At 41.5% G+C, this 17,183-nt stretch overlaps 1 protein-coding gene across 5 annotated transcripts in view; it reads left to right on the plus strand.

Annotated features, from left to right (window-relative positions):
• Positions 1-17,183, plus strand: part of magi2a (membrane associated guanylate kinase, WW and PDZ domain containing 2a) — a 215,209-nt gene that overhangs the window by 111,621 nt on the left and 86,405 nt on the right. For all 5 annotated transcript variants that reach the window (XM_034163866.1, XM_034163867.1, XM_034163868.1 and 2 more), the window contains exons 3-6: positions 400-519; positions 10,125-10,340; positions 13,084-13,294; positions 15,701-15,780. In XM_034163866.1, the coding sequence (XP_034019757.1) occupies positions 471-519; positions 10,125-10,340; positions 13,084-13,294; positions 15,701-15,780 (556 nt within the window). In that variant the 5' untranslated portion in view covers positions 400-470. The remainder of the gene's footprint in view (positions 1-399; positions 520-10,124; positions 10,341-13,083; positions 13,295-15,700; positions 15,781-17,183) is intronic.

Here is a 17,183-nt window from a genome sequence, read left to right on the forward strand (position 1 = left end):
GGTGCTGTGGTGTCAGGCGGTCTGGACCCAATGTCGCATTGTTATAAGGCCAAATATTTTATTCCACACATCTGTTCCATCTAACAGAAGTATAGCGGCTGTCAGCGGCCATCAGAATGCTGCCACTTCTATGGAAATTGGCTTGATTTCTCCTCCTCGTGTCCAAATTACATCACTTATCTCTTCAAATTGTACCTATCCACACCTCCCCATAAATGCAGCCCGCTCAAATATTCAGTCATGGCTGCACAAAGGGGAAACTGAATAAAGAGAAGGCTTTTAATGAGTGTTTTTCCTCAGTTCTAAAATGTTACTCAATGTCTGCAGTTTTGTGATGTTCGTTGCCTCTAACAGTGTCCGTTTTTTTTTCTTCCTTCCCTCTTTACTTATCTTCTGCAGGCACAACCCGGCAGCCCAAGGAAGGAGAAGTCCCCGGGGTGGATTATAATTTCGTGACTGTTGACCGGTTTATGGAATTGGAGAAAAGTGGAGCCTTGCTCGAGAGTGGAACATATGAAGGTAAAGATTTAGTTAAGTCACACTGAGCAACCCATGGGAGTGCAGTCATCCCTCTGTATAATGTTCCTGATTGACCTTCGCCTCCTCAGGAGATGTCTAATGCAATCGCCTGTCTTTATTTGTCCATGGACAAGGTGACTCCTGTCTGACTTTTGTGTTTTGATAGGGTTAGGATTTGGAAATAGAATCAAATGATGAGATTTTGTGGAGCTCTGGAAGAATATTCAAATGGAGGCGCAACAGTCTACAAAACACACAGTTCAGACAGGATCATGGTTTTTAATCATGAATCAGATCTTGGAATGGATTCAGATTGACACAGTTATTACTTTAAAAGTAATTTATAATGACATAAAATGTGTATTTTACAGTATGATGTAAATTTTGCAAGTAATCCACCGCTCGTATCTGTGCCAAACTACGGGAGGGTCTTCAGGTCACAGCTCAACTACGGCTGTTATGCCACTAAAGATTCAATCATTCTTATTTATTCATTTATTTATTTGATCATTTTTCATAGCTAGTGATTTTTCTCCAAAGGCTGACTGACTGTAAATTTTAAATGAAGTCGGTCTTCTATTTTGCACAGTCCCCTTCTAGTGCAGATCAAATCCTGATCAGGATTGCAGACATTTTTGGACTCTGTATGGTCTGAAAGGTTTCATTACCAAAACAAAACTGTCTGAATTTAGGTGATTAGCCAACTCGTTGTCAGATGGTATTCCTAAATCAGGGTCTATACTAGGGGAGCTACTACCACTACCTTTGCACCCCCACCCCCCCACCCCGGACTAAACCAAACCAACTTTTTTAGGTTCCTTAGATGACCCCAAAACACAATCAGGATGTTCCCAAAAATAAAAACTGGCTTCAAGCCAGTTATCCAAGATGGCCACCAAAATAGGGTTTTTTACTAAAACACCTTTAAACAACATATAAACAACTTAAATATCACGGAGATTCAATGGGAAGACGATTGCAGGTCACAGCAAACTCATTTGTGCCTAAACTAAATTCATTCATGGGTTTAAGATTTAAAATTGCATCCAAAATTGCCGCCAATAGACCCTTATCATTAAAATACATAGTAGGAAGTTGTTTATATGTTGTTTAAAGGTGTTTTAGTGAAAAAACCCTATTTTGGTGGCCATCTTGGATAACTGGCTTGAGGCCAATTTTTATTTTTGGGGAACATCCTGATTGTGTTTTGGGGCCATCTAAGGAACCTAAAAAAGTTGGTTTGGTTTAGACCTGGTGGGGGGTGCAAAGGTAGTGGTCATAGCTCCCCTAGTACTAGTTTGTGATTAGGGTCGCAAACACAGGAGAGCCTAGAATGGCCCACAGGATTACATGGTCTTGACATTTGATCAGGTTCGCTCAAGGGCAAAGGTCAGGTGACCTATAAGGATGTGATAAGAAGTGAAGTTAAGAAATTAAAAGCATTATTTTTAACTAATTCCTCAAAATAGCTGTTCTAAAGTTTTCTTACAAATAGGTACTGGGGTAAAACTTTGACCTAGCATGGGACAGGCCCACGGACAGCGTGAGGAATGCCCTATGACCTCTGCCTGTGGTGCTGACGCCTGCGTGGACTACTCATCTTCTTGATATTATTATGTTGTTTGATTTCCTGTTTTCTGCTTCTTCAGCTTTGTCAGAATTTGCAAAACCTTCTAACTGGTAGCCTGGCCCAAGCAGAGGGTCTGGTCTGCTTGAGGTTTCTTCCTAAAATCATCAGAGGGAGTTTTTCCTTACCACTGTCACCTGTGTTCTTGCTCTAGGGGTTGGTAAGGTTAGATCTTACTTGTGTGAAGCGTCTAGAGGCAGTTTTTGTTGCGATTTGATGCTATATATGCTAAATAAATTAAAATTAATTACTGTACCTTGACCTGTGACCTTGAGTTTTAACAGATTTTGGTCCACATTGGGTCAAAACTCTGAGTCGTTTTGTTCACACAGGATGAAAAAGATAAAAAGTATCTGCATATAGTGGTACATAATGGTTGCGATGATGGAGAATATGTGTTTCTGTCTGTGTTACAATAACCAGTCTGTTGTGGAACTTTGAAGCAGGAAAACTGACGGGGAGGTGAGAGTCTGAAATCTCTGATCGATTGTGTTTTCTGTGGAACTTATAGTTGACTGAGGTTTGCCAGGCTTCATGTGTATGACAGGGTTTTCAATGAGGACTGAAACGGGCTCAGTGTCGCTCCCTATCTGCACGTTGCACACACACACGCATCCATCTTTTGGCTTTTGTGACACAAGGCCATCACTCATGAATAAATTTTGAATGAGACACACACACACACCTTCATGCCGACTCTTTCTTGGCTCAGTCTTTGAGCCCGAGCTGCAGCCGTTCTTCACTCGCCTAATCAAAACAAACAGCAACACTCTGTGGTCAGACCGGCCCGAGGCTTGGATAATAAAGCCGTATAAAGACGCCGCCCCGGCTCCACCTGGCTACCTCTGAGTCCCTTGGCACCTCTGCCATTATACAGATAAAACATACCAGCTGACTTTATTCTCTCCCAGCTGACTAGCAGCTCTGTCGGCTTGCAGTCCCTGCAGCAGCGGTGGGGGGGGGGGGGGGGGGGGGGGTTCGTGGCCTGTTGCCAGGCGTAGCATTAGTTTGTTTGGGTGGTGCTTACTGCACATTTAGGATGCATGTTTATCCACATGATAAACAAGGAGCGTTTATCATGTGGAGTCAGTTTATAGATATATTTTAATCATGCTATAATTTGAACCATGTTTGTCTGTTTGTTGACCTACACCTTCCAGATCCAGTTCTATGGCTTATTTCCACCAACCTTTGCTGACGGTTGACCCTAGAACTGCTCTTAAATTGTTTGTTTTAGCTAATGTCAAAGTCACTTACCAAGGTCAGTCCTTTGGGTCAAGATCCTTGGTGTCAAATGTCAAAAATTTAAGTTTTTCCACTCTGTTTTCCACCAAATATGGCACACACAGAGATAGGCAGTGGAATTGCCAATGCAATCAAATTTACCATGGCCAAGGTCATGTCTGCCTCCCTGTTTGATGCCTTCTACCAGGTTCTTCTGCTGGTTTCTACCAAACTTTGCATGTCAGTGAAGGTTTTCACCTGAATGTCTTTGACCCTAAGAGTCCTAATGGTGCTCTCCTGCATCCTAGTCAACTTTTCTTCATATTTCTCTTAACTGTATTCATTACAGTGTTCTAGGCAAATATGTCTCACATTCATGTTCTGAACATTTTGATATGGGCATTATACTAAAAGAAAGTACCTTAACCCTCTGGGGCTGACACCGTCGTATACGACGGCTAGGACCAAGCTTTACTAAATTATAAATAACTTTTTAATGATATGAGATAGGAACTTTCTCTTTTTTTGCTGAAAAGTTAACTCCACAGACTTTCGATCCACTGTCGGCCATCTTTATACTCCTCATAGAAGCTGTGTGTTGACGTGCGGAATGTGAGTGTCCAATCGGAATTGGTTCACCGTCACATGGTTTTCAAAAATCCAATCATAGGGCAGATTTACCTCACGTGATGAACCAAAGATTGTTTTCAGGGGTGATATCTTACTAGTTGGCCCATTTGAATAGGCCCCTAACTCCTCCAACGCACCCTGCACCATTACGCACAGCGAAAGTGAAAGCAGACTGAGAGCCTCGCATGACAATCTCATGTGCTCAAACAAAGAGTGTGTAACTATCAGGATTGCTCCACTAGTTTGCATTTGAATGTTACTGGATTACTCTGTGGCTGTCTCCCTCTGGCGTAAAGCACTGTTTACCATATTGATGGGGTGAGGGAGAGTGGCCGCTCCTCAGACTGTAGGAGCCAAAATTTGAAATGAAAGCTGCTTGCAGAGTCAGACAGAAGACTCCAAAACACAGTAGAAATAGAAGTTTGTGATGTGACCTTTGTGTAATAGCAGACAGAAATTGCTTTGAGTTGAAGACAAACAAAACACATAGACCATTTTGTATATAGTGTTCAAACTGTGCATTTGTGTTTATTGTTTGAACTTTTTTTGTTGCACAGTCTTTCACACAAGACCTCAAATTACCTTTCTAAAGTGTCAAAACAGTTATTTATTATAGCTTGCTGCGTGTTTTCAATAAACGTGTGTGGAAAATTATTTTCCGCTTTACTTTTTCCTTTGTTATTTCTGATTGTAAACCTTTATTACACTTATAAAACACAACAAAGGCATATATATTATGAAAGAACAGGTTGTCCTGAAAAAAAAGAGACATAAAACTTGATTATGGGATACAGGGAGAGCTATTAACAGCAATAATAAAACATTAATGGCAGGCGAGTGAACTGTCTAAAAAATGCCCTCGGACCCCAGAGGGTTAACGGGGGACATTCTTGAGGTATGGTGAAATTAATAAAATACCGTTCCAGCTCTGTGGGTTAAACAATGGCTTTTTGGATTTTTTGGGACAAATTTGGCACATATTTTGGTGGATTCCAGATTTGCCCTGGCAGTCAGCCAGCCGTCAGTCATTCGGCTGAAGGTCGAGGTCATTGGGGTCAAATGTGAAATTGCACTGCCTTTGGTGTCTTTATGCCCACAGTTACTATTACCTAGGTGGATGAAATTTCAGATACAGTGACCCCCAACAGTACTGGGCCCACTGGTATTTAACACATTTTAATTTATGCCATTTCAAATACAAAAAGTAAATCAGGCTTCTCAATATAAACCGCACTTTAAACAGAGAGAGAGAGAAATATATATGTATAATATTCTATTATTACTGTAAGTTATATCAAGTTGTAGAGATTTGCTTTGAGTTTAAGTAAGATAATTTTAGAATTATATTATAAAAGAATTAATTTTTTGTTTTTGAAACGGCATAAATTAAAATGTGTAACATACCAAGGAGCTCAGTACTCACTGTACGTCCTTGTGGACATACGAGTCCTCCTGGACTCGTATGTCCACATTTCAAATTTTAAATGTTGGTGCTTCAGTGATGCTTCAGGATATTTATGTTTATATGAGACCACACACACTCACATTCACACCTTTTCTGATCAAAACTCTTCACCATTTTTATGTTCCATCTCTTACATCTGTGGTTTGTGGGATCTAATCCTGACAGCGCCCATAATTATTTTACAGCTGCTTTTTTCATTTTTCATTGCAGCTTCCTTGTATTTCAGAACATGAACACAGTGCTTGAGGCGGTTTTTCTCCCCCCCAGAGGGAGGCACAGCAGCAGTTTGTTTTAAAATCTTTCTGTCGATTCTTCCATATTGTCTGCAGTGCATGTTCTGTCAGTTTTCCTCCAGCGCTGGAGACCAGCACCGTTTCCCAAATGTTTTATCATGTCTGGTTATGTTGTGAGTAGGGATGGGTATCGAGAACCGGTTCCTTTCGGGTATTGTTAAGAAATGATTCGATCCACCGACATCAATAACCTTTTTACTTAACGATTTCCTTATCGGTCCTTCAGAGTGGCCGTTGTTTTTGGGGGTGTTTGTCAGGAAAATTATAATTTCTCTACATTGATTACAGACCCTGCAGCGGGTCTGTAATCAACTTTTCTGTAGTGCAGCTTTGCTTTGAACCTTGAACCAATCGAAGCAGTGCTTCGATCATTGCTTGGTTGATTAATTTTTTTTCTTTCACTTTCCCCCGCTAAAACCCTAAAGAGCATATGGCTGTGAGTAATATTTACCTTTTTTAATGTTAAACCGACCTGTTATGGTCTTCTGAAACAGTTGATAGATGTATTTTATAACAAAAACGGGGCCGATGCTAACACGTTAGCATGTCTATGGCATTTTTAATGTTAAGTTAGCATTAAGCAGTTTCCAGCTGTCAAGCGTTTATTGTAAAAAAGTCAAATGTATTACAAATTGTAATGTTTTTTAATTTTATTTTTGTTTATATATGAATAATAATAGCAAGCACAATAATAGTAATAATAACTAATCTAATGATTATATCCAATTTTAGAGAAAGAGACAAAAAGAACCTGAATAAAAACACAACAGAAAATATAAAACCAACTAAGAATGAACATACATAAATAAATAAATACATACATACAGAAATAAATGTTTCCTGTGAACACCTAGTGTCTCTTACACCTCCATTTCATCCCTGTCTTATTTAAGTTTAATGACAGTTTGTTTCAGTCAAACCATATTTTCAATTTGTTAATTTCTTCAGTGATTTTCTCCAGAACTATCTGCCAAACTAGAAAACTGCTGCATCCTAGTAAGAGCAGAATACTACTGGAATGAATTTGAATAAGGAAAGTTGGTTTTTTTTTTTTTTTTCTCACTAAATGGATGCTGCACTCACTCCAGTTTATCGTCTGGAATAGTCCCAGATTGTATTTCAGAGCTTCTAGAATTCAAACATTTTCGTGCACGTGGTGTTGGGGGGTAATTTTGGGTTTCAGCTTTTTTTTGTTTTTCACCACTTTCATCACTGAATATGTCAATCGTGAGTCACTTTTGTGCGGATTAAAGTTACTAACTGGGACTCCTGTCTTGTTGCTAGAAAGAAACGAGAATCGTCCTCCGTTCTGTTCACACAGCTCCAAACACTGCACGGCTGTCTGCCGAGTCACGTTAGAATGATATAATCCAGTCGGAATTAGTAACTTCAAAGCGAAACATCGTTTTGTTTATTTTTATTTATGTCCAGAGATCAAGGATACAGTGACCAATTTCATATTTATTTACTTTAAGACTCAATGAGATACATAGAAAACCTGTAAAGCCTACTTTTAGTACAAAATTCACAAGAGGTATCGATAAGGGAATCGATAAGGAATCGGATCGATAAGCAGAATCCATAATCGCATCGATATCGATAAAATCTTATCAATACCCATCCCTAGTTGTGAGTATCATAGCGAGGAACGGTCTGATGGAGAATACTGGAGTTAATAGTATATACATTCATAGATTTTTTGGCAAAAGCTGTTTTGCTGGAGAATGCCGGTGTCGCAGACCAAAAGGTCCGCTCCTAAAAATCGGTCCACTTTTTGCATCTGCACATGCATCATTTTGGACCACAGCAGCTCATCTGAGACGGAGTCTCGTCACCCAAAGCAATCAAATGGATTAATGGGATTATTAACCGTCAGATGATAAAGGTAAAACCTCTTAAATGATTCTAATGTCAGTTTTAAGCGGAAATGAGGCAAAATTCTGTGACATTTTGAAATGTCCAACGTTCCTTGAAAGCATCAGCTAGCAGCTTCTTTAGCCGCGGCGCTCTGATTGGTATGATGAAATAATGCTGAATTTATGTGGAAATGATTGTTGTACAAAAGCTTCAGATATCTGTCACTGAGACAGATGATGACTGGTTTGAAGCAGAAACGTGATAATTCATGAACCACATCATCAGGGGGGACAGATTTTTAGGGGGACCATTCGGTCGGCGACACCGAGTTTTCTTCACCCCACCAAAGAAATGTTAATAGTTACGATGACTGAACATCCATCCGTCCATCTTCTATACCTGCTTACTATAGTTAAGGGTTATGTGGGGACTGGAGCCCATACCAGTAGAAATAGGGTGTGGGGGGGGGGGGGGGGGCGGGTACACCCCGGACAGGACGCAGGGCCACATATTGACCTACAAACACATTCACACCCGTGCACACACTCCTACAGACTATTTAAAGTTTCCAATTCACCTATGGTAATCGACCCCATGACCTTGCTGTGAGGCAACAGTTCTAACCACTAAGCCACCGTGCTGCCTACGATGACAGAACATAAAATATGTCAAATTAGGAGCATAAACTTCTTTTTCTTTCTTTCTTTTCTTTTTCCTGATTCTCTCCCTCAGCCCCAACCAGTCCCAGCAGAAGACTGCCCCTCCCTGAGCCTGGTTCTGCTGGAGGTTTCTTCCTGTTAAAAGGGAGTTTTTCCTTCCCACTGTCGCCAAGTGCTTGCTCACAGGGGGTCATTTTGACCGTTGGGATTTTTCTGTAATTATTGTATGGCCTTGCCTTGCAATATAAAGCGCCTTGGGGCAACTGTTTGTTGTGATTTGGCCCTATATAAATAAAATTGATTTGATTTGATTTAAACCCCCCCACTCATTAAAATCATTAAAAAATGCCCTCTGAAATAGCCGAGAATGCAGAACAGAATACCCAACCCAAAGGGTTCTGGCTCACAGGGCCCTGGGCAGACACCAATACTGCAAAGGATAATAAATTTTCAAATCAGTGTGGAGGATGGGTTTGGGCTGCTGAATCAGAGCCAGAAGAAAAATTGCAGCTCCCGCAGGTGAGTGGGCTCACTGTGACCAGAGACTGAAGATGAGAAGGAGAGAATTACTATTCAGTTCCAGCCGTGCAGAGATCCCTGCAATGTCACATCGGTGACTGATTTGCACAAGAAAAGATGGAAGAAAACCTGCAAGGGTCCAACAGGTTCATAACGACTGTGATATTGTCAGACATGAAGTGAAGATTGTGTATTCGTGGGTCGACTGGTGTCAACTTGCAGCAGCACGTCGGGTGGCAGAACATTTCATCCTCCCTGTGGATGGAATAGTAAAGTCATAATTCTTCATCAAACCGCTCCTTCATTCTCTTTCTTCACTGGAAAACTCATTTTTACATTAACATTTCTTTTCTGCAGTGGTGGGCACAGTTCCACTAATCCGCTAGCTGCTAATTAGCAATAACTATCCTTTTCGTGAGCGGATTTCTTTTCAGCTAACTTTGAAAACCATTAGCAAACCAATTAGCTTCCGCTAAATTTAGTTCTGCTGACTGTAAGCTTGCTAACATTCTGTGGAATAAGGTTGTGAAGGTCAAAAATGTCTGCAAGCCCTAAAATCTGGAGCTTGTAGCTCGTTTGCACGAATGTTACGAGGCGCATATTATTGGCGATTACTCCGGTTTCAGAGAGCCGTATTTATCACAAATGTTTGTGTTTGTGCACCAGTTATTTATTTACTGTATAGAAAGATTTCCACTGCTTGTTGTTTTCCCTCCTTGCAGTTAGCTACACATCCTTCATCATTAGCCTGTTAGCATCTCCAGCCATCGGCGTGTTGAGCTGCATTTAATAATCGTAAAACAACATTCCTTTATTTTTATTTATTTATTTCTATAAATATAGTAATTTTGAGCACTTCCATTTTGATGGCTAATGATCTAGCATTTGTGATGGAAACACAAAGCTAGCATTAGCACTAGCAGCCTTCTGGTTCTGGCAGAATGTTGAAGCCAAATTTGTTGTTGTTCGCCACAAACTGTTAAAACAGATATGTTGACTGGCTTATAAATTATCAGAGCTGTATAGTTAAATTTTCTGTTAGCGGATTAGCAGTTATCAACAGCTAACTTTTCAATTAGCTGTGCTTCCCTCTGGTTTTCTGTGAGTGGGAATTCTCTGCAGCGGTCCTGTTTCTGTGTTCAAATGTGGAATTATACGTCCTTGTTCTGCATCATGAGCTGAATTATTGACTCGTTACAAGCTGGAATAAACACACCATCTGAGGAGAAATTTAATCTGCAAGATGCAAACATTAAATATGCAATAACCGGGGTGAACTAGCGTGAGAATGTGCTCAAATGTCTCCCGTCTCTTGCTTCTTTCTGCTCCAGATAATTTTTACGGCACCCCTAAGCCTCCAGCCGAGCCCAGCGCCCTGCTGCTGAATGTAACGGACCAGCTGCTGCCGGGCGCCACACCCAGCTCCGAGGGCAAGAGGAAGCGCAACAAGTCAGTCAGCAACATGGAGAAAGCCGGCATCGAGCCCCCCGAGGAGGAAGAGGAGGAGAGACCAGTTGTCAACGGCAACGGTGTTGCTGTCACCCCAGGTCAGATCCCGGCAGCAAGGTTACTGACTGTAAAACAGACGGCCGGGTCTGAGGTCACTCACGGGGTCAGGCTGGTTTGCAGAAGTGGATGGTCAAGTTCTTTTCTACGGTGGTTGCCTAGCAACACAGGCAGTACGAGGCTGCTACTACAGGTTTATTGTGAGAAATTAGTTGATTGCATGTCATCACTTTTAATTCATTAAACAAATATTTAGAGATTAATCACATGACAGGATATGGAAACGGAATCGTAGTTCACTCTGGTACAGCCTGGTCCATAAGTATTTGGACCACCTTGTTTCCTGTAACATGCATAAACCTCCTCTTTAGCACACCTGTACTCCACCTTGCTTCTCCATCCTTAGCATCCTTCTCGCCATATACCCTGCATCCCTCCTCTGCATTTGTCCAATAATTTCAAACTTGTCTCTTTCACTTTGTCTCCAAACCTCCCTAACTATACTGTCCCTCTGATTTGGTCATTCCTAACTCTATCCTCACAACTCACAAGGACCCTCTGATCTCTAGTTCAGCTCTCCCTCGCTTTCTCTTCTTCACCTCTACAGTCATCCTATAGACCACCATCCAATGCCATATGGTCACCACCTTTCAGTTTTCATTTCCAGTCTCTTTAGAGGTAGCATCTCCTGAACAGGTGGACTATCCTGTGTGCCTCCTTAATATGCTAATTCACCACAGCCATTTCCATTCTTTTTGCAAAGGTCTACCAACATCTACCCTTCCGCATTCCTCTCATTAATACTTTACTTCCTCATTGCCTCGGCTCCCGACATTCTTCTTGAAGTCCACTCCAATTACCACTTATTCTTCATTGAGTAAACTCTCAGTCACTTCATCATACTCACTCCAGGAATCTTCTTTCTGTTCTTATCTTACGGGTGTAAGCCACTTACAGGGCGTATGCACTGATGACATTCATTACCACAGACACAACTTCTCCTTCCATCCACACCATAGTAAAACAGTGAGAACCCACCTGTGATGCTTCTGGTCTTACTTCTCTCCCACTTAGTCTCTTGTAAACGCAGTATTTTTACCTTTCTCCTCTCCATCATATCAGCCAACCTTCTCCTTTTACCAGTCATACTGCCAACATTCAGATTTCTGACTGTCGCTGCTGCAACAGTAGCGCAGTTTCCACCGTTGCCCTGCTGACCAACACTACCAGTGGGGGTTGTTGGTTACCCAAGACTTGATTGATCCAGTATGCAAATTAAGTTTGTGATCTGCATATTTGTTTTGGCAAACTTTTATGCCAGATCCTTTCTTTATACAGGTTTGGTTTCAGCATTGCGTGCACCCCCAGGTAAAGTTTGTACTTACAGTTTTGTCAAAAACATGATAATTTTTTCCGGCAATAGTATCAACTGTATCTTCCCCCCCTTCCTACAGATTGTTTGAGTTGGTGTAACCCAAACATCAGCAAAGGCAACATAAAAAATCATACACAGCTTTTGACTTTGCCTTTGGCTTCAGAAGAGTCCTGTAATGTGTGTATGTCTAGAAATCCCTGTGTGTTGTTGTTGTTTTTTCTTTGCATTTGCTCTAAATGCAGATCACACTGATGGTGCCTCTGTGAGATGAAAGAAAATGCAGGGATGACAAGCATATTTAGAGTCTCTGTCGGCGCAGTGAGCCGTGTTGGGTGTTAAAGCGGGTTTCTGCACTCGGCTCAGGAGGAGTTTTGTCCCTGCAGATAGAGTGCGGGCTGCCCAGGAGAGCTGATGGGGAATCAATAGAGCACAGCAGTCTGTGTGATCTAAGCAGATAGCTACCTCTCTCTTTGCTTAGATTATCTCTCTATCTTCCTCTTATTTTGTCCCCCATTGCTCCCTGTCAACTTTGTCTCCAATATCTTTCTTCTGCCTTCTCGCTCTCTCCTTTCCAGAACACGTTCATGCAAATCACCTACTGTGTCATCACAAGTAACCAAAATGGGGGGAGGAAATGTGTATAAAAAGATATTGTGAAACAATGGAAATTATATCGGTCCAAAACTTAGCATCTCTAATATTTAGTTTGTCCTCCCTTTGATTTTATAAATTTCAGCTTCTTTGATTCTCTCTGTGCAGCTTTTATCGCCTCTCGTAGAAACATATGCATCACAGAAATGCACACTACATTGGTCATCTACAGTAAATCTGTCTGGATTAGGCAGTTCTCTGGAGTTACTTTGAAGAAAGAGATTAGTGAGGGAAGCCACCAAGACATCAATGACAACAGTGATCAGCTATGACCAGAGAGACTCTGCATATCTGTTGCACCACCAGTCATACCGTTTCACCGGAGTGCAGCAGCACAGAGAAGCATTTTATTAAAGATGTGAAATTTCAGCTACAGTTTGCCAGAAGGCACATGGGACAAATTCATCTTGTTTTGATCTGTTTTCTTATGTTCAAATTCATTTCTGTGCCCCTTCATTATGAAGCTGCGACTGGGGGTGCAGCAGATAAAAGTTGCACTATACACAGTTTCTCAGAGTTGCCATGGACGTCTTGGTGGCTTTCCTCACCTGTCTTTTTTTTTTTTTTTTTTTGCATAGTCAAACTTTTGGATTGATATAATTTTAATAACTTTCTTTTTATACTCTTTTTGTCCATTGTGTTAACTTTTGATGAGCTCAATGGGCGTTAAATAATATGCTGATTTTCCAGTTTAACTCTTGCCACCCCAGTCAATTACTTTAATAACCTCATTCCTGACTCCACTTTTTTCACCTCAGAGTCCAGCGAACATGAGGACAAGAGCACAGATGCTTCGGGGGACGTCCCTCCCCAAAGCAGCCCTGCGGACGTCCGCGCAGAGACGTCTAAAGACGAGGGTCAGTCCTCTGATATGGTTGCACCCAAACCAGAAGAGAACGATGAGCTCGGGCCCCTACCAGACAACTGGGAGATGGCCTACACGGAGAAGGGAGAGGTCTACTTCATAGAGTGAGTGTCTCTGCATCTCTGCAACATTTCAGTGCACCTCTGAATATTTAAATCTAAACATACGCGGCGTCTGTAATTGATGCTTCCTGGTTTAATGACTTTAATGAGGTCTCTAGAAACACTAAAAGGAATTGTTAAACAAGCTTTGCGGTTCAGTCTTTTGGAGTTGTTAGCTTTTTATAACTGTAGTAAAACTGTGGTGGTGAGTCTTCATTACATGGGAATAATGGAGTTGCTGTATTTGTATTTTTGTGGCGACGTGGAGGGAAAAGTGTGTACATGCGTCAACCATCCACAAGTCTAGCAACAGAAATAGCCAGCAAATAAATAATTTGGCTTTCCAGCAGTACAGGATTCCCAGTGCATTTGAACGCATCATAACATGCTAAAATCTGCAGTAATGGCATATTTAATGAGAGAGTGGCTGTGGCCAGTGTGGATGCAGGCGTCATTTGTCACCTCTTTGTGTGTATTTACGATATAGATGGACTCTTAATTCCTTCTGCTGCAGACCGCTCGCTTTATGTCTCCTCCCCAAAAAAGTGAAACCTGACACTTCCACATCCATCAAGCACATTGCAGCACTAATGCAGTTATTTCACTAAATTTGTACCTTTTTTCTCCCCCTCCCTTGGCTGTAAGCGATGTGGCGCCAAAGTGATAGCGATTGCCAAGAGGATGCTCGACTTTGATTGGCTTCCATACGGGATCAATTTGTTTACCTCCAGGACTTGAGCTGAGGCAGTTGAGGGGAGGAATTACAGAGCAGAGAGAGAGGAGAAAATTTAACCTTAACAGGAAAACAGTAAAGATGGCAAAAGACAGGATGAGAGAGAAAGAGAGGACAGGAGTACTGTTGGATATTTACATTTCCAAATAGTAATGGAGGCGAGAGGATTAAATATTAAAGAGGAGCCAGAAGAAGGTTAAAATGTCACAAAGAAAATATTAAAGGAGAACTATTTTTAGATGTTTTGGGGGTCATCTTTTCACTCAGGACAAAACACAATTTAATTGGGCCATTTTTTGCTGAAGAATGCAAACACTGCTGAGGGCTGTTGCTCTTATTGGATGGGGCAATCAGAAACACTCAGTTTAAACTGCTTCTTGTCACCACTGAGCAGAACAAAATGGCATAAGAAGTGTCTGGGGGGCTGTTTCTGCCTGGTGGGATGGGATACATAGGAGGTTTGGGTGATCGGAGGAGGAGGTGTTGTGTAAAGAGGAGCTGAAATGTGTCACCTCAGGCGGCTATGGTGGTGGAACGCCGTTCCTGCAAATGATCCAGTTGCACACTTTGCATCTATGATTCTTTCCTCACCAGAAAACCTCTCACCTGCGAGTCTACAGTCTAAATACTGCTGGAGCTTCTCCTTCTCCTACCTGAAGCCATCTTTGTCTGAGCAGATGTGCACCAAATGCACAACAGGGATGAGACGGGTTGCCTCCAAACACTTTAGTTTGCATAAAGTTACAGTGTGCAGGATTGATGTGTTTGTTAGCAAAACGGGAATGTAGCATTCCTAACCGTCTGTTCAACCTGTAACAAGGAATCAATGTGTTTTCATGAAGACTGAAGAAAAAAGAAGAGGAATAAGTGGTTGCTGCTCCATATACCATCTAAGGGTTGCTAGTGCAGGCTAACAAATTTGAAATTTCTTTTTGTTTTGCAAAAAGAAGCTTCATATATATTGATTATCACAGCAGAAGACAAGGAAGCAAGAAGTAAAAAAGTGACCGGTGGCTGCATAGCGCAGTTTGCAACCTCACCACTAGATGGCACTAAATCCTACACACTGTAGCTTTAATAACACAAGCTGGAGGCAATTTAAAAACTCACAGTCTTTAAAGTTCTAGACATTTTGTACACTTCCCATCCAACGCCACTCACCCCACTGATCTGTCATCCCGAACGAACCACCGTGACCGCAGAGCTTCATTCAAGCTGTGAAGCAGCATCAACTTTCCTCAGCACATAATCTAAATCTGATCTCCATCCAGCTCGCCCTGGAAGTCTTACTGCTCGAGGCCAAGTCTTTGGCTGAGCCAAACCCACAGCTGCTTCCTTCCATCACTCCTTCAGTCATCCCCCTGTCTTTCCCTTCCTCCCTGTCCCGGCCCGCTAATGAGAAACAGTAAGGAAATTAAATGTATTGATTGCCATTTTGTCAAGCTAACGCCTTCTCCCCTCCTCTCACGTGTCACTTCTTTGCAGCAAGCACACGAGGGAGTCTCATCTTTCTTCTCTGGAATGATTCTTTGCCTGACTTGAGGATCCGGCGACCTCTTTCTCCTTTCCTGACAAGTCTCTCTCTCTCTCTCTCTCTCTCTCTCTCTCTCTCTTTCTCTCGCCAGCGATCGGGCCGTCTCACGCTCGCTCTCTCTGACGCTGTCGTCTCTTCACAGCCACAACACCAAGACGACATCGTGGCTGGACCCCAGGCTCGCCAAGAAGGCAAAGCCGCCTGAGGAATGCAAAGAGGACGGTGAGTACTTGGCCTCTCGCTCACATTTTATCTTTTTTTTTTCTGCTCCAATCGCTTTAATTGTGGTGTCTACAGGCTTTAACGTGATTTCCAACCAGAACTTCATGTTCAAAATGGTGCAGTTTTTTAATAATTTTTAGGCTTGTATTCCTCACTTTGGAGAATTTGTTTTGCACACAAGTCCAGACAGGCTGGAGGTTACAAAGAGTTCTTTTTTTCGCCACCTAACTTTGGGTTTTGATCCAAGTCTGGAAATATTTCTTTTAATTCAACTTTTAAACACCCAAACAGTTGCAAATGTTTTAATACCAGATGCCATTTTTCTCTTCTTGTTGACATGTTGACTCTTTTTTTCCAAGAGAACTATCATCCAGAACTTTTATTTATTTTATTCAAAAGATCTAAAGTCCACAAGGATTTGAAATGACACAGAATCAAAACAGCTGACAGGGATTACGCGTAATAATCCACTTTAACTGACAAGAAAGTTCGGACATATATGGAGAAGTGCTGATGTTTGGGCAAGTTGTTATTCCCGCTTTTGAGGACCTGGATCGAAGACTGCAGCTGTTTGGTGCAAACGCGTGTGATTTTTGGTAATCACAAAATGTATCACCAAATTATAGCTTCAGATTTGTTTCTTAATTTCCCTTTAATCCCTGCATTCAAAGAAAAAATAGACAGTCTGACTCCTAAAATTGCAGAGGAAGATGCTTTTTCCTTGAGGGGTTTCACCTAAAAATAACATCCAAGCTATCTCCTTCCAAATTATTATTTACAAATAATTTTACAACCCCTGGCAAAAATTATGGAATCACCGGCCTCAGAGGATGTTCATTCAGTTGTTTAATTTTGTAGAAAAAAGCAGATCACAGACATGACACAAAACTAACGTCATTTCAAATGGCCACTTTCTGGCTTTAAGAAACACTATAAGAAATCAAGAAAAAAGATTGTGGCAGTCAGTAACGGTTACTTTTTTAGACCAAGCAGAGGAAAAAAATATGGATCATCTCAATTCTGAGGAAAAAATTATGGAATCACCCTGTAAATTTTCTCCCCCAAATTAACACCTGCATCATATCAGATCTTCTTGTTAGTCTGCATCTAAAAGGAGTGAACACACCTTGGAGAAGCTGTTGCACCAAGTGGACTGACATTAAATCATGGCTCCAACACCGAGAGATGTCAATTGAAAACAAAGGAGAGGATTATCAAACTCTTAAATGAGAGTAAATCATCACGCAATGTTGCAAAGATGTTGGTTGTTCACAGTCAGCTGTGTCTAAACTCGGGACCAAATACAAACAACAGGGAAGGTGTTTAAAGGCAAACCTACTGGTAGACCAAGGAAGACATCAAAGCGTCCAGACAGAAAACTTAAAGCATATGTCTCAAAAATC

The sequence above is a fragment of the Thalassophryne amazonica genome, chromosome 22 (assembly GCF_902500255.1).
Source record: "Thalassophryne amazonica chromosome 22, fThaAma1.1, whole genome shotgun sequence".
Classification (NCBI taxonomy): Eukaryota; Metazoa; Chordata; class Actinopteri; order Batrachoidiformes; family Batrachoididae; genus Thalassophryne; species Thalassophryne amazonica.